The 22,415-nt window shown below is 45.9% G+C and overlaps 1 protein-coding gene across 1 annotated transcript in view; it reads right to left on the reverse strand.

Moving 5' to 3' along the window:
- RBM20 (RNA binding motif protein 20) overlaps positions 1-22,415 on the reverse strand; it is a 56,261-nt gene that overhangs the window by 22,235 nt on the left and 11,611 nt on the right. The window contains exons 6-9 of the mRNA XM_032595154.1: positions 13,536-13,679; positions 11,290-11,421; positions 5,383-5,462; positions 2,944-3,613 (exon numbers count right to left, since the gene is read on the reverse strand). Coding sequence (XP_032451045.1) covers positions 2,944-3,613; positions 5,383-5,462; positions 11,290-11,421; positions 13,536-13,679 — 1,026 coding nt within the window. The remainder of the gene's footprint in view (positions 1-2,943; positions 3,614-5,382; positions 5,463-11,289; positions 11,422-13,535; positions 13,680-22,415) is intronic.

Here is a 22,415-nt window from a genome sequence, read left to right on the forward strand (position 1 = left end):
CTGGGTCAGTCATTCCTTTCTTCCTTCAGCAAATACTTACTGGGCACCCACTCTGTGTCAAGCCCTGATTTCGGGACTGGGGACATAGCAGTGAGCACAGCAGACAAAAATTCCTGCCCTTGTGGAGGTTATGTTTGGAGGCTGTAGGAGACAGACACTAAATAAAATAAAGACAGACCAGGGGACAGGTTGGACCTAGGAGAGTTTGGCAGGGAAGGAAGACAAGTGAGTTGGGACACTGTGGTTTTATGTTGTGGGATTTGTCTCCAGGAATAAACTTGGGGGGGGGGGGAGCAGAACAACAAGTGAAAGGTGGGGAGGAAGGAGCCACGTGACTTTGGCAGGGGAGGGGTCTCAGGCAGGTGAACATGTGTAAAGACCCTGTGGTGGGAGGTGTCTGGTATGTTAGAAGAAGGCAACGACACCGTCCTCAGCCAAGCTGTCTTCCGTCTCCAAGTTCAGTCACTGCCTGTTATCTGACTCCTGGGGCAGCCCTGGAGGATTTGGGTCGTTTTCAAGATTGTTATATACACTTGGAGATCAGTGAGGGAAAGTCTATGCTACTGATATTCCATCAAAAAAAGGGTTTGGGGCTTCCTGGCTCCCAAACCCACAGAAACAATCCATTGGGGACCCCAAGTCCCCACCAACTCCACTCTAGGGCTATTAGAGGCAGAACCAATTAAAGAGACAGAATTTGTGGAAACCCATGGGGCTTTCTGGGCATCTTTTTTTTTGCAACAGGGCTCTGGGGATGACCCATAGCATGTGTCAGCTTAAATGGGCAAACCGATGAAAGCAGGTGGGTGAAATAGTAGGAACAATACCGAGACTGAAGAAGAGTCTCAGAAATGTGGGTAGGCTTGTGAAGGGGCAGCTCCATCACTTTGCCATGGGGACACAGGGGGCTGGGCTGCTGGCGTGTGTATGAGGCCCAGGCTTGAGCCCTTGGCTCAAGGGGCTGCTGCTCTCTGTCCCTCTGTGACTCTTTGGAGGCACTGACCCATCACCAGCCCCTTAGGTACCTCCAGGTGTAGACACACTTCTTAAAAACACCCTCTGGTTCACAGGTCCTCGGGATCCAGTTCAAGTCCTCAGCAAGGCACACAAAGGCCTCTGTGGACCCACCACACCCAGGTCCCTAATCTCACCTCCTGAGCAACCCCTGCTGTGCCAGTCAGGAAAAACCGTGGCTGACTTTGAGATGGGCAAAAAGACAACAGGGTGTTCTTTCCACGGACCGCTGGGCAGTTAGCTGTCCAGCACACCCTTTCCGGGGTGTCCCATCCTTAGGAGTTGGGGCCTTTTGTTATCTGGAACTATTTTATAACCCTGCAAACTACAGAAGACGGGTCGTAGTGCAAATGATTCTTGTTCCTAGAGATGCAATGTTAGCTGCTGGAGATGCAGCTGGCTTCCCATGGAAAAGGCTTTACGTCTCTTAGCAAATTCATTTCAGCGTTCTCAATTGCCTTTCCAAGTTGCCTGTTCTTTGGCTTCTCCTTTGACCCAGCTTTTACATCTTATGGATCCCTCGTTAATTAGTGGGTTAAATAACATCTTTGACATGTATTCATTTTATGTTTGCACAAGAGCCAGGGTTTTACTGTTTAAAAACATTATTCTTTAATATGCCCTAAAGACACCGCCATGCTGAGTATCTCTAGGTTCTTGAAAACAGTCTTCTTTTCTCACTTTTGCCTTCACTGCTTCCCAAATTGCTTTTGTCCCCACTTTCCATGCCTGGCCAAATGTCACCTCCTCTGTGCTGCTTTCCTCCTCTCCTGGTGCAGAAGTAACGCCCACAGAACAGCCCATCCGCTACTCCGCTCCAGTATGGGTCCCACTGACCGTAAATCACTTTTGGTAGCTCTCCTTCTACCATTAGACCTTGGTCTCCACTACAGCCTGGACCATGTCCCCTTCACCTTTGGACCCCCTGTGCCTGGCACGCTACCTGTCAAAGTGGCCTCCCACCAATGCATATAGGAGTGAATGCAGTAGTGAACAAAAGTGTGACTCTTCAGCGACCATGGCCTTGAGAACTGGGCTCCTTATTTCAACTTAGTCACTGTCACTAACTCCTGAATCAAACTAGCAGACAGGCACGTAGGGTTTTTTAAATTGAGTTCCTTATGAAGCACCCCCTCCCCGACCTCCACGATCCCACTCCTACTTAAATGTAGGTGGTTTTGGGAAAGGAGGAAGTATAAACCAAGTCAGGATGTAAATTTTGTACCCAGAGTCCTCGCGGCTCACTGTGTGAACCGAAGTTATATAGCAGGTTATAAGCCCTTCCAGACACTTGGATGAAAGGTGCCAGCCAACTGCCGAGCCTTTTTATTACAGTGGAAGTAAAACACTGGACAGTGTCTAGGGAGGCACTCCAAGCCCTGGGCACCCAGTGTCACGTAGTGGGTGGTGGCTGCTTCTCCTTTACCACCTCTCATTGAAGCCCCAGGGTCGGCAGATGCTTTTGGCAGGAGAAAGAATGGAGCAGACCAAAGACCTAATCTCCCTGAGCAGAGTCCGCGACACCGCAGGGCGCCTCCACTCCGGGCACACGGGTCCACAGACGGCCTTTGCATCATGTCATGTCGCTGCCTAACTTGTAGTAAAGGTAGCCATGCGCCAAGGGATTTGGAGCCCGATCGCTCTGTCATTTCCTGACCGTGTGTCCTTGGACAACTCCCTTAAGCTCTCTGTGCCTCAGTTTCCTTATCTATAGCAATAATAGTATTATTACCATTATTACCTCATACAGTTGCTGGCAAGATTAAATAACTTGACTGAGACAAAGTGTTTAGTACAGTGCCTGGCACAGAGTAAACATCCAATGAGTGTTCCATTCATTCAATAAATAAATGTTCATCACCATCATATTAATATTACTGTCCTCGGGAACCTGCCTCTCCTTACCTGGGGAAGAGATTGCATCGTTACCTCATTCCCCGCCATTCTGCTTTCTTTTCTATCATCAGCTCCTTCTTGGTCTCTATCAGGTCTCTTGGTTCTGTTTTTCTCACTCTGCTTAGACTTGACGCTCTCAGGGGCCCTAGTGACCTTCGGCTCCAGCCCGTCTTCCTTGCCTGAGTCCTCGGGGTGGGGGTGTCTGCTCTCCCGCAGCCTGGCCTCCTCTTTCCTCCTGGACCTCCCGGGAGCTTCCTGCTGCTGCTTTACATACTTGTCCGATTTGCCTTTGGGCTCCTTCCGGTAGTAGCTGTCTTCTCGGCTTTTGTAGCCCGAGGCGGAGTGCAGCGGGCTGGGGGACCCGGGCCTTGGGTGCTTTTCTCGGTGGCCCCTCCCTCCTTCCAGCCGCTCATCTAACTCCGCTTTGTCCAGTTGCCAGGGGTAGTGTTTGCGATCATGTGGCCACGCGTCTGCCCTGTCCCTCTTGTCCTCTCCATTCTCCCTCCAGGGGCTCGAATCTCGCTCTTCCTCCCTTCTGGCATAGGGCGAGTGCTCCCACAAGTCCCGGCTGTTGCCCCAGTCGGTGCGGGTGGGGCCCAGAGGGCTGTGGGAAGAGCTGCAGGAGGTGAAGCTCGGCGTGTGGGACCTCGGGGACAGTGACCGGCTCACCGGACTGCGAGACCGTGGCCTTTCTGGGCCGTATCTGTGAAGGAGCCAAGGAGTGTGTTTTATGATCTGCACGTCCCCTGCCCCCATGCACAGATATGCCCAGTGGACATACTGTGCACTAACCCCATGTGGCCATACACTCTTCACCACAACCGCACAGCCAGCACAGAGAGTGGTGCAGGAGAAAGCTTTTCCTCCCCTCTGGCTTCTAAGGAGGAGGATTTTCCCAGAGTACAGTCCTGGCTGTCTCTGCCCTTTTACTCATTCTGCTTCTGGGAACTGGGATAAATAACTGGACTGGTTAGGCTCAACTCCATCTTTCTTCCTCTTGGAAGGAAGCTAAGCTCAGGGGACAGGCAACTCTCCCTCTGGATGTGTGTGTGTGTGGTGGGGGGGAAGGCGGTGGTTGCCCTGGTCTAGCCTGGTAGGCAAGGCTGCCTGACCCTGGGGTTCAATTAGCCAGCGTCTCGACTACAAGACCAAAGCCACAACTCCACCTGACTTTTACCGTAATGAAGGCAACCTCTTGGCCTCCATTTTTCTTGTTTGTTTCTCATCTCAGTTTGTTCAGGTCTTGGGCATAGTAGAAGGATGCTAATTACTGGGGGGACAAGAGTGAGGAGGGCAGGCTCAGAGATTCCAAAACCAAAGAACTAGGAGGGAACTTTAGGGCTGGAGGGAACCTTAGAGCTCTGACCTGCTTGTGTTTCAGATGAGGGGACTGAATCCCAGAAAAGGGATTCTCAATCTGCCTAAGATTCAGAGCAAGACCTAGTTCTTTCAGACGCTCCGCTGAAGAACTGTGGGAAGCATGATCCGCCTTTAAATGCATCTTTAAAAAAACGCCAACCAACCATTTAAAAAAAACCCAAACAAATAAATGGGGATCCCAAACCTAAGCAGCTAGGTACATACAAAGACACACACACACACACACACAATCCCCAGCCTCTCTCTCTGGGGATTGTTTGGTGATTAAGCAGATCTAGTTAATCATGTACCCATTATTCTAAAAGAATGGGCAATTTTCGTTTGGTTTCCAAATACAGAAAAACCAGACAGCCCTCACTTACCAGGGGACACCCAGAGGTGGCTCCCTAGGACCAGGCTGCCTTGACCATCAATGGGGAAACAGCCTGGACCCAGCCTGGTGAGAGCACTATCTGTGGCAGCCCCAGGTAGAACCATGGAAAGTGCAGGCCAAGTGCTGGCTCCTGTGGTCTCCACCTTGGCTCTCCACAAGGGCTGTTTTCGTAGGGCAGCGACAGGGGGAAACTTGTACCCCCAACTTGACACGGTCCCAATTTCAGTCGGAAGAAAGGAGTTGGAAAACTGAATGCATTCAATGTTCAGAGTAGGTGACTGGGCAAGTCACTACCTTTGGGGGGTTCACCTACATTTCTGTTCCTATATCTACATTCAGCTCATGAAAAGCCAACAGCTGGCTCTAAATAGAACACACACACACACACACACACACACACACACACACACACTGACTTTAAGGTTTTTTAGCAGAGTGTAGCCTTGCCCCAAAGGGCCAAATATCAACAGAATCCCTTCTATATTCCTTTCTAACAAGGAGGTGCAGATGAGAGGAAGCCTACCATCTTGCATTTTCCTGAGGCTTAACCTGAGTAGCAGTTCTGGACGGCATCCGGCATGTGGAAAAGTAGGGCCCAGAAAGGCTGATGGACGGGGCAAGGGCAGGGCACAGTGTGACTCAATACCCGTAAGAATGAGAGACAAGAGAGTGTCCCAGCTGCCCAGAATCCTCCATGATGCCCAGAGCTGGGGCCTCACCTGTCTGCTTCCCGGAACATGTCCCTCTCCCTCTGGGAATGCATGTCCTGGATGATGGCAGCCACTGTTTTCCCGGGTTTCTAGGCAAAGTCAGAGAGGTCATCATCAGACCAGAGACAGCCATGCAAATACCAAAGGGAAACAGAGAGGACTTGGGTCCATTGCCCGGTCCACCCAAGGGGGAAAAAATACCTTTTTAGAGGAAGAAGAAGTTTAATCCAGGGAATGAGGAGTGTGAGCATAATGCTGAATGGAGGGGCCCCGACATTTTGGGTACCTCTTTATTGTAGAACATTTTAAATATATGCAAAAGCACACAGAATGGTATGTTGAACCCCCATGACTCCATTTCCATTGTCAACAATTCTGACCAACCTAGTTCATCTGTACCCGAACCCTTTCCCCACCCCATAGAATATTCTGAAGCAGATCTCAGACATAATATCTTCTCATCCATTCTATGAGGACACTGATATGGCTCAATAACACCATAGGGAACCATCCATGGTGCTTCTGGTCAACACATCTTGCTCTGTTTAAGACAAGGGTGAGAGGCCAAGCCCCATGCTGTTCCAGGGAAGTGCTGGCATACTCAAGGGGATGCACCTCACCTTGAGAATCTCAACCCAGGAAGAACAGCTCTGCTTGGCCTCTAGCTGCCTGAGTGATCTGGGGTCAAGGCTCGTTGTCTGTGGGAGGCTCCCTTTCTCCACCTATAAAGTTCAGATAATGAGGCCCATCTGGCATCCACCAATAGCCTCAGGGCACAGCAGACTAGGCTGATAAAAGCCACAGGTACTGGGCCGACATAAAAGGAGGTGTTGGAGGATTTCACACCCTCTGAACCCTCTGTGGCTGTTTTCTAGGCCATGCCTCAAGAGTCCTGTGAAGATGCTGAAACTTTCCAGATGAGCCCTTAACTTGTCATTGCCAGACCCTGTCCCAGCAGCCCTGACAGTTTTCAACATTACTGTGCTTTCCAGGGTCTGCTTCCGTCCTCACCTGACTCCTTTTGCCTGGACACCCTCTCAGTTTATCTGACTCTCCTCATCCTTGAAGGACCTGCTCAGTAATCTTTCCCTTCTTTATACAACCAAGTCATACTGGCTTTTGCCACTGAACTTCTAGGAGCTCCCAAACTGATGCACTCGCTTAAGTCTTGTATAATTTCCACAAGAATAATTTGCCTCTTCGGTTACACAGCAAATTCTCCCCAAGTGAGGACCAAGCCTCCTATCAGCTGTAGCTCTCAGCACCATATCTTACATGAAATCAGTCACCGTCTGCTGATTTAATCTTCCTGTGAGCACCACAGGAACACACACAACTGCTTCTCAGGGCCAGAGACCCCCTCTGTGGCAGGGAAGCTGGCAAGACCAGTGGCCCTGAAACCAAGCCCTCTGCCACCAAACTGCCTGGGACCCTCAATCCCACCCTGAATCTACTGATGGGAAACCTCAGTAGAGGGAAACCTCTGCTCCAGAGAACCTAAAAACTCCCCTGACGACTGGGAGACACGGGTTTAAACTATCCTAAGTTCCCTTCTGCATATGAGACACTATGATTCTGGAGAAGTCTCTATGGAACAACCCAGAAAATAGCTCATCCTTCTTGTCTGGGTCTGCAGGAAGGAAAACTCACTTTTTATTGTTCCTTCAGATTTACTCTTCCTCATTCATTCCATGCATTTGCTGGATACACGTTATGTGAAAGGTTCTTACCCAAATGCCCTGAGGAATAGAGCCTTTGCCGCAAAGAGTGTATAGAGAGACATGATTATCAGCATGAGGAAATATTCAAGACAGGAGATGAGAGATACCTTAAATCTCTCTTTTCTCTCCCTGCACTTTGCCTGGTGAGCAAAAGGTAAAGTTAGAGGAAAAAGACCAATCAAAATTTCCCCCCACCTCTGCAAACCCTGGTGGGACCTCAAGCGGTGGCCCCTTGGGCCCAGAGACACATATGGATACAGTGTTTTGCTGTCTACCTCCCTAGAAGGCCATTTCCCCTTTTCCACCTCTGCTCTGGGGTGACACAGGCCTGGCCAGTCACAGCAAGGCCTTCCCTGGCCACAGAGATTGGTTCAGGTAAGGACATGTGTCCCAAACTAGCTCGAGCACAGACAAGGCCTCTCAGCACTTACGAGGAAGCTACTAGGAAAAACTCTGGCTCTGTTGTTGAAGGAAACAGGAGGCCAGAGCTGCTGAAGTCAATGAAGCCACCACGCCACCTAGAGGCTGGAGCCGGGGGCCATCCAGGGGGACCCCAAAATAACGCAAAGTGAACAGAAGGCAGAGTGCAGAAAAGCCAAGTCCTAATGATATCACTTAGGCCCTAAATGCAGCTGTGCCCGCAGCCGCAGCCAGGGTTACTCCTGGACTTTTCATTTACATGAGCCAATAAATTTCTTTCCTTACTTTAGTTGATGAGCTTACATGAGACAAATTTCTGTCACCTACAGAGAAAGTCCTAGCTGGCTTATGTCAACCTAAGGGCCATGATGCATGCATTGCTATGTAGTTAAAGTAGGTTTTGATATGCTTTCTATTAGAGGCATTGTGACAGTTTGGGAGCAGAAAATCCTTCCTAAAGGGTAGTTAATGTGTTCTAGACACATTGCAACATCTCCTGGGAGCTTGTTGGAAAGGCAGAATCACAGCCCTGCCCCAGATCTACTGAATCAGAAATCTTAACAAGACCTGTAAGTGACTTGTATGCACATTAAAGTTTGAGAAGCCCTGTTAGAATACTACCTGCTGCTTACTAGCTGGGTGACCATAAGCAAATTACCTGATTTCTCACATGGACAATGGAGACCCTACTAACACAATATAGAAGTGTAGATATTGTGCAAAACCAAAACAGTCCTAGGTTTTAATCATGGATCTTCCAGCAGCTATGATCTTGTGCAAGTTACTGAACTTCTATGAGCCTCGGTTTCCTTACCTATAAAACCGAGATAATACCTGTCTGACAGGACTGATGTCAGGATTACAGAAGATAACGTATATAAGGTGTTGGGCACGTGACTTGACCCAGAGTACCAGGACTCGAATAAAGGTATGTTATTCTTGTTATTATTGTTGTACTGTTATAGTTACTGCTATTATCCACCCTACACACCTCATAGGGGAAGGTGATTGCAAGACTCAAAGAGATAATACATGGAAAAAAAAAAGTGCTTAAAACCGAAGAACTCAAGGTGGAGTCCTTTACTGATCCGGCACCTAAGGTTCACAGATGTAAAGCACCTTGTTCAAGCTCCTCAAAGCAGGAAGGGGTAAAATCTAGGCTGCACCACCACCCTCCAGTCTGAAATAGGTCACATGGTTGTCAATGGTTTTCCCTTTCTTCCTCACACCACTCTGTGAGCTCCTCCACAAGCTTGCTATGTCTATAACCATGGTGCCTGGTCCAGTGGGCACGCAGTGAACATCTGCTGAATGCAGACCTTGACCACGTGATCTCTTTAACACATGGTGTTTGCACCATCCTGAACTATTTCCCTCAGTAAGTACGGCAGTGCCTCAGTACCTTAATTAAAAAGCTGAGTAGTGCTGTTCATCCGAATTAGATTCTTACAACCACATCTCATTTAGACACCAAAGATCCACTGGGAATTCAGTGCAGAAATTCAATTTTAGCCTCCAGGGGAGAATCCAGGAGAACAGAAACTTTGGCTGGGTACATAATGGGATAGGACCTTTGATTTGTTGAGAAAAGCAACATGCTTGCATTCGCCAGAAAAAAAAAAAACAAAAAAAAAACCCAACCAACCAAACAAACAAAAACCAGGTTCTGCTAGAGTTGTTGGTGAAGGATCTTCAGAAGCAATAATTGCAAGCAAAGCTGAATCAAGACTGGCAACTGACAACAGGCTGACACATTACCATGTACGTACGTGGACTTGTCAGATCCTAGCAACAACCACTGAGCCCCTGTCTTCTGCCTTCAACCTTGAAGGCTGATTATGGGCTGTGGGTCTTAACCAACTGGACCCTATGTAAATATGGAATAAGCTGAAGCAAACTGGAAGACCCCTATTAAAATGGGACAGTAGAAAGCACAAAATGACAAGTAGATTGAAATATAAATATGAGGCGCATGGGTGGTTCAGTTGGTTGGCATTGGATTCTTGATTTCCCTCAGGTCATGACCCCAGGGCTGTGGGACTGAGCCCCACATCAGGCTCTGTGCTGAGCACAGAGCCTGCTTAAGATTCTCTGTCTCTCTCCCTCTGTCCCTCTCCTCCACTCACATTCTCTCTTTCTCTCTAAAATTAAAAAAAAAATACATACATAGCAATAGTTACAATAAATCCAAAGGGACTAAGTGCTCCAGTTAAGTGAACTCCTTCCTGGAAACCATTAAGAAGACACAATCTAAAGACAAGCATGGGCAAATGACCCTAGAAGAAACTTTCCACCACAGAAGACCCAAATGGAATAGCCAACGAACATAGGAAAAGGGGCTCAACCTCAATTAGTAATCCGGAAAATAAAAAATAAAACCATGATAAACCATTATACTCTCCCAAGACAGGCAAAACTTAAAATGCCAGATAACGAAATGTTAGCAAGAATGCAGGCCACTGAACACCCTGACACTAGGAGGAATGTAAATCTAGGACAACTAATTTTGAAAAGAGCTTGCTACTATTACCTAGCAAAGTTCAGGGTAAGCATGCCTTGAGATCCAGCAATTCCACTCCCAGTTATGTACGTGCCCCTAGTTATATGCTCGTGTACCCGTGTACCAGGATACCGTGTTCAAGAGTGTTCACGGTAACCTTGTCCCTAATACCCTAACACTGGAAACAGCCCAAATGTCCACAGACAGTGGAACATATAGATAAATTTATAGTCGGACAATGGAAATTTACATAACGATGAAAATAAATAGACACACCCAGCATGGATGGCAGATGTTGAATGAAAGAACACAAAGAGTATAATTCCATTCATGTAAAGTTCAAAAATAGGCAAAACTAAACAATCACCTTAAGGGAGGCATAAGTGGGTTGTAGAGCTGTAAGGAAAAGCAAAGAAATGGTCATCCTCCAAGTCAGGAGAGTGGAGAGGGAGGGGTAAAGCTTGAGGAGGGACTCAGAGGGGCTTCTGGGTGCCGCCGGTGTCTTATTTCTTGACTTTGGGGGTGGTTTTATGGGATTTATGGGATTTCAATCATTACTACTTTTAAAACTATACAATACATAATTAGTCATTTTTCTGAATATATGTTATACTTCACAATAGAGCAAGAAGAAAGGAAAAGGGAAAAGAAAAGGAAAGGGAAAGGAAAGGGAAAGGAAAGGAAAGGAAAGGAAAGAGAAAAGAGAAATGTAGAATAAGCTAAAACAAACAAGCAAAAGCCCTGTTTGGAATTATCTGAATTCATCCCTGATAGTCATTCTGACAGTGGCCAATTCAGTCATGTGTTGCTTAGGAGGATTTCTACGGGGCTTAAGATATAATTATAGAGGATGGAGGAGAGAATAAGAGATCAAGGCAGGGCAGTAGTGAGAGAGGAAGTGAAAATTACTGAAGACCCATAGTTCAGTACAGAAAAGGGAGTCCTATTCAGGAGGTTATACTCAGAGCTCCCACCTCTGAAATGCAACCACCTTCCCTTTCTTGTTTCATCCTTCAAGACTTCCCCTGCAGAATCCTCCTTGGGTCCCAGGTAGCTAGTCATCCTGTCCCTAAAATCCCTTTGCATTTTGTACTCACCTCAATAAGCATTCCACATTATAATGGCTGGACTTCCCACGTGATATCCCCAAAGGCAATGGGCAATTTGAGGACCTTTCTTTGTCCTCTCCTTCCCGCCAGCACTTAGGCCAGTGCCCGACAAGGAGATGCTCGGCTGATGCTTGCTGAATGACTGAACAGTCAGAAAATGCTTTACCTTCAGCTGCAATTCCTTGTATCTCTTGGACATCCGAATGAGCAACTTCTCACCATTGATCATGGCAGATTTTTCTTGGTAATACTGGACCATGGCCTGGGCAGCTTCTGTGTAAGCCATCTCTAAAAAGGCCTAGGGAAAAATGGAAGGACATATACTCAAGTTGACTTGTATGGTCTTCAACAAAATTCAGTACCAGGTATAATTCTGTGTCTACGAAGTTCAAGAATAGGCAAAACGAATCAATGCTGATAGAAGCTGGGGCTGAGCTCCCCTCTGGGGCGGGGGTGAGGTGCTGACTGGGAGGAGCATGAGGAAACCTTCTGAGGTTCTGGAAATGTTCTCTATCTTGACCTGTGTGGTAATTACGTAGGGGTACACATGTAGAAAAGTAATACACTTGAGTATACTTTAGAATATATACTTTATACCTCAATAAAAAGAAAAAAGAGCTCTCTTTGATCCCATCTGTTCAAAGAGACCTATTTATTAACCTCACCCAAAGGTTCATTATAGGATGGCGCCTCCCCGGATCCCCATGGTTACCAATGATTCTTAAATTATGTATGTCCATCCTGTGCTATATCATGCCACAGGAGTCCCCCTGGGATGGGAGGGTCCATTAACCCACAGTACCCTTAGGAGTAATAGGGGGGACAGTGGGTCTGTTGTACAAGTGACCTTGGGCTGACCCCTGCAAAATGTGCTATTTTGTCGTGATGATGGCAGAAGACAGAGACACAGCCATGGGTATTTGAACTCTCACTTTCTTTGCAAAGAAAGAAAAATAGTAAACAACTCAGGGGCTCCCGAGGCTTGAAAGAAGGCCATGCCTTTTTGAATTACAGAGAGAAGAAAACCCTCAGTTATATCTCCACAGCATTTTTCCTCTTTATTTAACTGTTCTGATAAAACACAAAGAACCAGGCTTTGGCATTCAATCAGTGTCTCCAGAGAGCTTCTAAATAGACTGTTTTGACTGACCTGCTGGTTTACCCCCAATAGCTGCTGCAGCGGTTCACTGTCATTATCGTTTCTTAGATTCGTTTCATTTGTACTAAACTGATTGGTGCACTGATCTGGTCCCTTGATGTTGGAAAGGAAAAGTGGTCTGTGACAAGAGAGCCCTCTCTGTGAGCCCCTATACTCCTGATTCCTTGATCTGAGTGGGTTAACCAAGCTGGTTCTCCATCCTTCACCCACATTTGTTTTTGAATTTCAGAGATGCTTTTCCCTGCTGTCACAGTCTATGGCAGATGTGTGGGAGATGAACAAGTCAAGATTCTTTAGCGTTTTATTTCAGATTCTTCCACCCAGTTTTCTAAGTGCCTCTTTCTTGATGCAAACATTTTAGCACCTCCAGCTCTCAACTGTCAAATGGGAATAATACTAATTCAGTGACTCCCACTGCATTAGTGTTGCAAGCTGAATTTTGTACATTTACCCAAAATAGTCAGAACAAAGAGACTAAGTGAGTAGTCTAAGCCCACGTTGATGGAGAAAGACCACTGATGATCTGATGTGGCTCTGAGTCTCTAAAGTTCATGCCTTAATCAAGAAAAGGACTTCTATGTCTGTTCCTCTCGTTCATAAAATAAAAATATTTATTAACAAAAGATAAAATATTTTTTAAAAATTCTTATTTCTGACCATTTCTCGGTATAAACTCCTCCTTTAACTTTAGAAGTGAAGACAACCATATTAACCCTCAAGTTCTCAGTCAATCCCCACAGGTTAAGGGTTCTTTGTCCTTGAGACTTACCAGGCACCCATCAATTCCCACCCACTCTCCTGCTATGAGACCCAAGGGCCTCTGGTGTTAACACCAAAGATCGGTGAAAAAAACCTGTTCCCAGTTAGCTGTTGGCTCACTCCAAATACAGGCCCTCAGATATCAGAAGCTTCTAGCATTAGCTCAAGGGGTTCATAACAGTGAAAAGACTCATGTCCATGGATTTCTATTTTGGGGGCCAGTTAGCTTTTCTGTGTTAAGGAGTACCTCACTCTGAAGTACCGCCTTACCTCTAAGCAACTCACAAAGGCCTGTACCCATCACAAGAAGAGTAAAATGAGACAAGTGTAGACAAAACACCACCACCACCAAAAACCTCTGTGCTGTCCCAGCAAGAGGCCAGCTGTGTATTACCTCTTTAAGAACAGCTTCTTTAAAAAAAAATTATATAGTTCCCCTCCACCCATGTGGGGGTCTGTCTGGTACATACCAATGTGAAATTGCCCAGACCTACCTGATTAGTAGATTTCATGAGGATGTAATTAGTGACCTTTCCAAAAGGCAGCCCCAGGTTAATGACATCATTTTCCGTGCAGCTTCCTTCAGGGAGATTGCAGATGTGCACCACGCGGCCAGCACCCGTTTTCCGCTGTGCAAACTGATGGGAACAAAGAGCAGAGGCTGGTCTTCAAAAGACACTTCTCTCTGGCCCTCTATTCCGGATGTTCCTAATGGCCATCTTCCCCCAAATAATGATTGCAGGGATATAATTTCCGAAATTAATGCAGAAAAAGAACCCACTGACAGACACATACAAAATATCAATTTTATGCCACCCCTTTATAGAAAAGATTTGCAACAGTTTAATTTTTTTTTTTTACATTTGTTTATTTTTGAGAGACCGAGTGAGACAGAGCACCAGCGGGGGATGGGCAGAGAGAGAAGGAGACACAGAATTTGAAGCAGGCTCCAGGCTCCAAGCAAGTGGTCAGCACAGGCCCCAACGCAGGGCTCGGACCCACAAACCGTGAGATCGTGACCTGAGCTGAAGTCAGATGCTCAACCAACTGAGCCACCTTAGGTGCCCCAAGATTTGCAACAGTTTAATGAGCAATCACTTCCAGGGCCGTCAAAGATATGAAGACATGGGCTTATCCATGTGTCACTGTGGGGAAGCTGTTCAGCTATGATCTCTTGAGAATACACTTTAGCAATATTTAATGGAACTTAAAGTATAGATAGCCCATGATCTTGCCATCCCACTTTTGGGAAATCTATCCTACAGAAATAAATGCACCAATATATAAAAACCTATGCACAAGGATATTGCTGTTACTTATAAGGTGGCAAAACATTCTGGAGACAGCCTGGATGTCCAAGACTAGGGGAGTGTTTGAGTAAATGATGGTTCAAGTACCGGAAAACTACAGAGCCACTGAAAGGCAGAGGTAAATGAACCGATAAGGAATAATTTTAAAAATGGTTAAGTAAGTGGGGTGCCTGGAGGGCTCAATCGGTTAAGCACCAACTCTTGATTTTAGCTCAGGTCATGATCTCACGGGTCGTGAGTTCGAGCCCCACATCCTGCTGCAGATCCTCTGTCTCCCTCTTTCTGGCTCTCTCCCACTTACGCTTTCTCTCTCTCTCTCAAAAACAAATAAACGTTAAAAAAAATGATTAAGTAAAAAACAAGCTGCCAGGCAGCACGCGCAGTACAATGCCATTTTTTTTTAAAACAAAACAAAAAATCAGAATATATGAGAAAGAGATAGATAAGACAAGTGTTATAAAGTTTTAATAATTATTGGAGTCGGGGAAGGAATATACAAGGGATAAATTATTCTAGTGTCTATTGTTCTGTATGTTTGAAATTTTTCACAATGAAAAATTTGTTAAGGATATCAGCACAGACAGAGAAAGGCAGGCCGGGCAGGATACATATCAACCTGTCAACACTAGTTGTCTTCAAAGAACAGAACTGGAAGGGAATATGGGGAAAGATGTTTTTAACACTTTTTTATATACCTCATGTTGTTTGACTAGAGAAAAAGGAGCACAGCAAGCATTTTGGGGACCTTATCTATAGACATTCATGACAACAACCTGTGATTCAGGGCAGTGGCTCTCACAACTTTGTTAGCCATGGGATCCTTTCCTCCAGCAGCCCAATATATTTCACAAATAAGAGCAGCTGCTGTAGACAAACTCTGGGTTCCGGCACCCTGCCACTACCACCAGCCAGCAGTCCTAAAGAACACAGTTTGGAAGCCATGACCTGGGCCAAATCAAAGCTCTGGGAGGGAGGAAGTATGTCTGTTTGGTCTGTGCAAACCTTAATCAGACTGGAAGTCTCCAGGAGGTTCAAGAATTAGTAACCATAAGCCAATCCAGTGTGGAAGAGAAGGATGCAATTTTCCAAACCTGAAACATATTCTAATAGCATAGCCTACAACTGCATGATCACCATTTTCTAACATAAAGTGAACTTCAACATGTAATTACATTTGATGTGGGTCTCATCCCTAGCAAGGCTAATACTTGGGTAATTCTTTCGCAAGAAGCTGTCATTTGTCTCATCTGGGCTGAGGACAATTAGAGTCAATAAGAATTTCCTTTCATGGCTCAACGTTGCATTGGAGAAACCCAAGTGCCCCTTGCAGACCTGCCCCTCTGTGGTGTCCAGAGGTCAGGCGCTTTCCCAAAGAGGAACGGGATTTGGTGTGTGGCCCAGGCAGTTCCCAGATCAGCCCTGGGCCTCCACGGAGTGCAGACAGAACTCCCCGTAAGATGTCAGACTTTGAGCCTGAGCCTGGCTCCTGGGGACTGACCCCTTCTCCAGGGATGACAGGAGGATCTTTGCCTCTCATTAGGGTGAGTGGTCTACACAAAGACACAGACCCAGCCGAGCTCTGAAGCAGGGCCAAGGGGCTGGTCATCTGAATTTATCAACAGGCCGGCTGAGCACGTTTCTGCCTCATGTGACTTTGCTGTGATCGGCCTGGGCCAAGTCGTGCTTGACCGACAGGGGAGACACACAGAACCACAGGGCCATTCTGGGCTGTGCCCTCTCCTTGCCTGTCCAGTTGCTTAGTGACCATCACAGAGGCCAGCACCTCTCTCACTATCTCCTGCAGCCTGAAGGAGCAATTCAAGAGGCTTGTATCCGAGCTGCTGGGTGGTGGAACATGCCTCCTGCAAAGTAAGCACCCTCTCACCCTCTTCACTCCTCCCAGAAGCCTTGCCAAAGCTAACCCCCAAGATCCAGGGCAATGATAAAGCTCAAGAGGAATTCATGCTGCAGACGTTGTTAGGTCCTAAATGAATGGGTCTCAAATGAAGGTTTACACACGGGGTGCCTGGCAGGCTCAGGTGGTGGAGCAAGTGACTCTTGATCTCTGGGTTGTGAGTTCGGGCTCCATGTTGGGTGTAGAGATGATCATGTAAAGACAAGATCTTTATTTAAAAAAAAAAGGCTTACACTTCAATTTTATTTTAGCTTTATTTATTTAAAAATGTTTAATGTTTATTTGTTTTGAGAGAGAGACCATGTGAGCAGGGGAGGGGCAGAGAGAGGAAAGAGAGAATCCGAAGCAGGCTCTGCCCTGATAGCACAGAGCCTGACGCAGGGCTCAATATCACGAACCATGAGATCATGACCTGAGCCGAAACCAAGAGTCTGATGCTTAACTGACTGAGCCCCCCAGGTGCCCCTACATTTAAATCTTAAAAGTACGTTTCATGAGCACTTTCTTCTCCCAAGATTTTTAATCAGACATAGAAGCTGGATTTTATTAATTCCCTGGCTGTCACTTAATATCAAAGAACCATGAGACTTTTTGTATCCTCACAGTTAATTATACTAATTAGGAGCTTCTCAACTGGCGATGCGTACATGGGTCATAGGTTCGCAAAATGCTGGCTCAGGGTAGAGGCCAAGTGCCTCCAAAGACCACCAGCAGCTTCTTCATTTCAACCAGATTACTTACGTTTATCACTTTCTAAGCGACCCATGAAATGAAAATCTTGAAACTATGTTAATTGTTTCCGTGGTGTCTGGCTTCAGGGCGGGTGAAAGACCCTATCCAGCCAGAAAAAGAAACATTTATGTGTTATATTCTTTCACAAATATTTGATTTAGGATAGTTTGGTCTACGTTCTTCTCTGTCATTGATCTAAAATACTTTTTTGTTAAACTCAATTAGGTTCAAAATCATGTTTGATTCACAAAAGGTGTCCAGTTACTTGTATAATCATTCTAATCTATTCTTGGGATTGTTTACATAAACGTGGCTATTATTTGCCTTATGCCCTATGGCAGATCTGAATGATGAGGCAGAAAAGGAGGGAGGGAGAGGAGTGGGGAGAGGAGTATAAAGGAGAATGAGGTCTTCAGGTGGACAGTTAGAGCAAAATTTGTCCACTGGGGGCACGGATGACCCTGAGTGCCTTTGAGCATGCAGCACGATGCTGTACATTGATTTCCAGCCTGGGTTCTCTAACACTTCCTTTTTTTTTTTTTTTTTAATTTTTTTTTTAACGTTTATTTATTTTTGAGACAGAGAGAGACAGAGCATGAACAGGGGAGGGTCAGAGAGAGGGAGACACAGAATCTGAAACAGGCTCCAGGCTCTGAGCTGTCAGCACAGAACCCGACGCGGGGCTCGAACTCACGGACCGCGAGATCATGACCTGAGCCGAAGTTGGACGCTTAACCGATTGAGCCACCCAGGCGCCCCCTCTCTAATACTTCCCTAAGGGTCTTTGAGGGTAACAATATTTCAGTGGGGGCGGTGGGGGGGGAGGGTTATGATTTTTGACATTTAAAAAACCTGAGTTGAGTCTCTTTCTCCTATCAATATGGTAATCCTGGTTAGATCTTAAGCTGATGAGAAAGTCTGATTGGTATGTCTGTGGTTTTGATTAATAAAAATGAGTTAATGAGTTAATTACTCATTAATATAAGTACTTTCTTTGGCAGATACAGTACTTTTCCAGACACGGAATGCAGGGCAGTGGCTGCTTGAGGTAGGTAGGAGTCAATGATGAAGGGGATGGGCTGTAAAAAGCTTGCGGCTTCCTGATGTAGTGGGAGACGGAAGACCTGGATTCGAGTCCCAGCTTGGCCACTGGTTGGGTGCATGACAGGGACAAACTTATTTCCCAGGGTCTGGAATGAGGGAGGCAGCCTATATGTCTAGAGTCCTTTCCGGATGTGAAATATCCACGTTTGTGTGGCTCTAAGTTCTACAATTTCACTCCTCCCAGAAGCCTTGCCAAAGGCTTGCCTAGGACCTAGGATAATGATAACCTTCCCCAACTGTGATGGGCATAAGCAGAAAACCTGTGTCTTCCCCACTCCCTGTCCCAGTGAATATAATGTTTTTGTCTTCCTTCTCTATGTGATCGGCTGTTCAGCATGCATACGTTCACAACCATGTTCATCTTAAAAACATGCCTGTGTTGGGGGGTGGTCTCAACTTTATAGAGCTCAAGATCAGCTCCAAGCAGTGAGTACCTTGCTGATAAGCCCTCCCGCTCCCTGAATGTCTCTGTGTTTGCAGCTCCTAGAAGAGCTGAGATGATATATTGAGATGAACTAAAGATGCAGGCCTGGTGCCTCTATGAGGACAGACACACAGCGAGTCTGAGCCTTAAGGCTCTTGGCACCAGTACCATGGCAGTGAGAGCCTCAGACAGACCTGGATCTGTGTCTGTTGCCCAGTGACTAACCCTGAGCAAGTAAGTGAATTTTTCCAAGCCTGAGTTTGCTTATCTATCAAGCAGGGAAAATAAAAATTGATTCCACAGGACCCTTTAGAAGACAAAAATGGCACACAATGTAAGCAAACTGCCTTGGTGCAATGCCTGGCCTCCAGCAGGTTCCTTAAAACATATGTCTCTTTGTTTCCCTCAACAGTGAAAGGATGTGCTACAATGCTCCTAGACTGAGAAAAAAAAATGCAACTATACTGTCATTATGTAAGAGAAAGTCTGTGTTGAAATTCATGCTGACATAGTTAGGCATGAAGAGGTACACTGTCTCCAATGGTTCAGGAAAAACACATCGTTGATTAGATGGATGGATGGACGGATGGATGGACGGACAGAAAAAGATGGGTGAACATAAGGACAACAGAGAGAGACAGAAACAGAATAAATGTAAAGGGCATACTTTACATATTCCAAAAGTAAAGGAATAGTGGATCTGGGCAAAAGGTATACCTCTCTTGCAACTTTTCTGTAAATCTGAACTCTATTAAAAGTTACAAAAAATGTATTTTAAAAGCTGTGCTATGGGACAGAAGAGTAGATGGGTTTAGAGAATATCGTTTAAGACCTGGCCAACTTGAATTTTTGATGTGAGGTGTTGATGGGCTCTGTTGACATCCCACTCACTGTTCTGCCTGGGAGGCACGTATGTGACAGGTGCATTTGAAACTTTCCAGCCTAGAGTAGAATCTCCAAGAGAGCTAAGGTGTCGGGGGTTGTAACCAAAGTCCTAACAACTAACCCAAAGGGACAGTAATCCTTTCCCAGGCTGGGGGGACATTTCAGTTAGCATGCAGGCTGGCACAGACCTGGAATGCCCCCATGTGCAATCAGGGGACTGGGCTGTACATTTTCACTTGCTGGGGCCACTTATTTAAAACCAGATGCTGCTTCTAATGGTTCATGCGGCTGGGTCCCAGGCCTCCCAACTCACTCAATCTTTTATAAACAGATGGGAAGGTGAAAGCAGCAAACAGTTTGTATAGGAACATTCTGAGACCTTTCAATACCCTCTGGTGCAGGTGGGAACAGGCTTTGTAGATGAGTTCAAAGAGGAGACTCAGTTCAAATAACTCACAAAGTTGCAATGAAAATGTGGCTTAGGGAAACTGGCCTTCGGGTGAGAGTAGTCTCTCAAAGTTCCTCCTAGGGCAACGAAGTGTAGATTGGATCTTCAATAAACAATTTCTGTGGTCCAGCGTGATCCCTTTCAGGTGTGACCTAATTTCACCTGGCACACAGTCTCTGGTTTTGTGCTAAACACACCTAAAGACAGTCACAGGGCAAATATTTATTCCTCACGGTACTGATTTTGAACATGTTATGCAGATAGTAAATGGACATGGGCTGAATAGCTATGGATCTTGGCTTAATTTGGGAGGGTAGACACTGATGTCTTTATTGACACTTTCATATATTTCATAAAGCATACCAGCTTTGACTTGAAGTACATCTAGCTACTTTTACTGGTGCCAGACTTGCCTACAGGCTTTGGGTGGTGCACCTGCCAGGTAACTTCAATGTCCCTGTAAACTTTAAAGTCACAGAATCCTACCCTATGATGCTCAGGAGAAGCTAAGGCGCTCGAACTGTAGGCAACTAAATAGTGGCAGATTTGTGATTACAACTCTGGTCCCGCAGAAAAATCGATCAATAGTAGACTTGATAAATCAAGGTAAGTGTATACAGTAGTAATGTTACAGCATAAGAGAGAGTTTTACGTTTAGAAATGGAAAGAGATAGAGATATCAATTAAAATATGTATTGAGAGCTTGTTTAAATAAAAAGAACCAAGTTGCACAACATTATGTGGCATTAAATGATTTTTACAAAAATACTTCTTAAAACACGTTTTTAAGTTTATTTATTTTGAGAGAGACAGAGACAGCGTGAGCAGATGAGGAGCAGACAGAGAGGGAAAGAGAGAGAATTCTAAGCAGGCTCCTTGCTGCCAGTGCAGAGTCTAACTCAGGCCTCACCAACCGTGAGATTATGACCTGAGTCAAAATCAAGAGTGAGACCCCGGGGGGACCTGGAGCGTCTGACTCTTGATTTCGGCTCAGGTGATGATCTCATGGTTCATGGGATCAAGCCCCACATCGGGCTCCAAGCTGATAGCACAGAGCCTGCTTGGGATTCTCTCGCTCCCTCTCTCTGCCCCTCCCCTGCTTGTGTTCTCTCTTCTCTCAAAATAAATAAACTTAAAAAAAAAAAAAAGAATTGGAACACTTAACTGACTGAGTCACCCAGGTGCCCCTATACTTTTAAAAATTAAACATGGACGTACAACAGCTAGAGATAAATAGTATAAGACGGTCAATTCTCTCTATATGGCTAGATTTTCCATTTTTTTAAGAAAAGTTTTTTTAATGTTTATTTATTTTTGACAGAGAGAGAGACAGAGCATGAGCAGGGGAGGGGCAGAGAGAGAGGGAGACATATCATCTGAAGCAGGCTCCAGGCTCTGAGCTGTCAGCACAGAGCCTGACGCGGGGCTCGAACTCACACTGCGATATCATGACCTGAGCCGAAGTCGGACGCTTAACCAACTGAGCCACCCAGGCGCCCCTAAGATTTTCCATTTTTTAAATATTTCTGTTATTGTTTGGATTTCTTATACCATGTTTGTACTACTTTTGCAACAAGAAAAATACTTAAGATTTGTAAAAAGAAAAGGAAACAAACCCAGAAAACAAAACCCATTCAGGTGTCCTGTTTCCCTCTCGCTCTTTGCTCTTTGAAAATGCACAAGGGGAGGAGAGCAATGACAGAGCTGGAATCGTGGGGGAAGGGCCGGTATCATTTGCCACATCAATTACTGCTCTTCATGTTTCTCTGGATGGAAGTCAGGAGACAACAGTGATCTGAGCCATGGACCAGGAAGGCCAGAATGGATAGACAGAGAGAAGTTCTAGAAACATCCAGCCATCTGAGGGGCAACCTATGACTTAAACCTCTGGCCTTCCACAAACATTTATGTTTCCCTGTGCCTCAGTTTCCTGATTTATACAAGTTTTCTAGTGTTCAGGATCCCAGTGAGAAAGAAAACATGAAAATGATGTCTGTCCTCCTAGGCTAGGGAAGCCCATCTGTAGCACCAGCACTAAATAAACTCCAAGGTGGCTGTGAAAATGGCAATGCCATTTTATGTGGACAGTCAGCAAGCAAAGTGCATCTTGGGCAAGCACGAGAAAACTATTTACAGCCTGAGAAGGCCCCAGTGGCCCCTTCCAGAAACCTGATTACTCTGTTTATGACGACTCAGGCAGCCAAGGATAAAGTGCCTCTGCTCTGTCAAATGGCAAAGCGTAAGTGAAAGTGAAAACCACTCTCTGGGGACCCTGGGGTGGCAGGGACAGACACAAGTCCCCCCCTCCCCCCAGCATACAACTGTCAGTTTAGTGCCCCATCTCTGTCAACAATAAACACGGAAATGAAAGGCTCACACTCCCCACGGAGCTGATGGAAGCATACATTCAGCCAAGCCTAGGGTTGATGGAGGTGGTCGATGGGTTTTTGGGTGCTTTTAGATTTTGTAGCAGTGCAGAGACCTTCTAAAAGCTCATTCCCAAAGCCCTGGGTCGATTTGTTTTCCTGCTTGAAAACAGGGAGCTTTAGAGACAGC

Source organism: Lynx canadensis, chromosome D2 (assembly GCF_007474595.2).
Source record: "Lynx canadensis isolate LIC74 chromosome D2, mLynCan4.pri.v2, whole genome shotgun sequence".
Taxonomy (NCBI): domain Eukaryota; kingdom Metazoa; phylum Chordata; class Mammalia; order Carnivora; family Felidae; genus Lynx; species Lynx canadensis.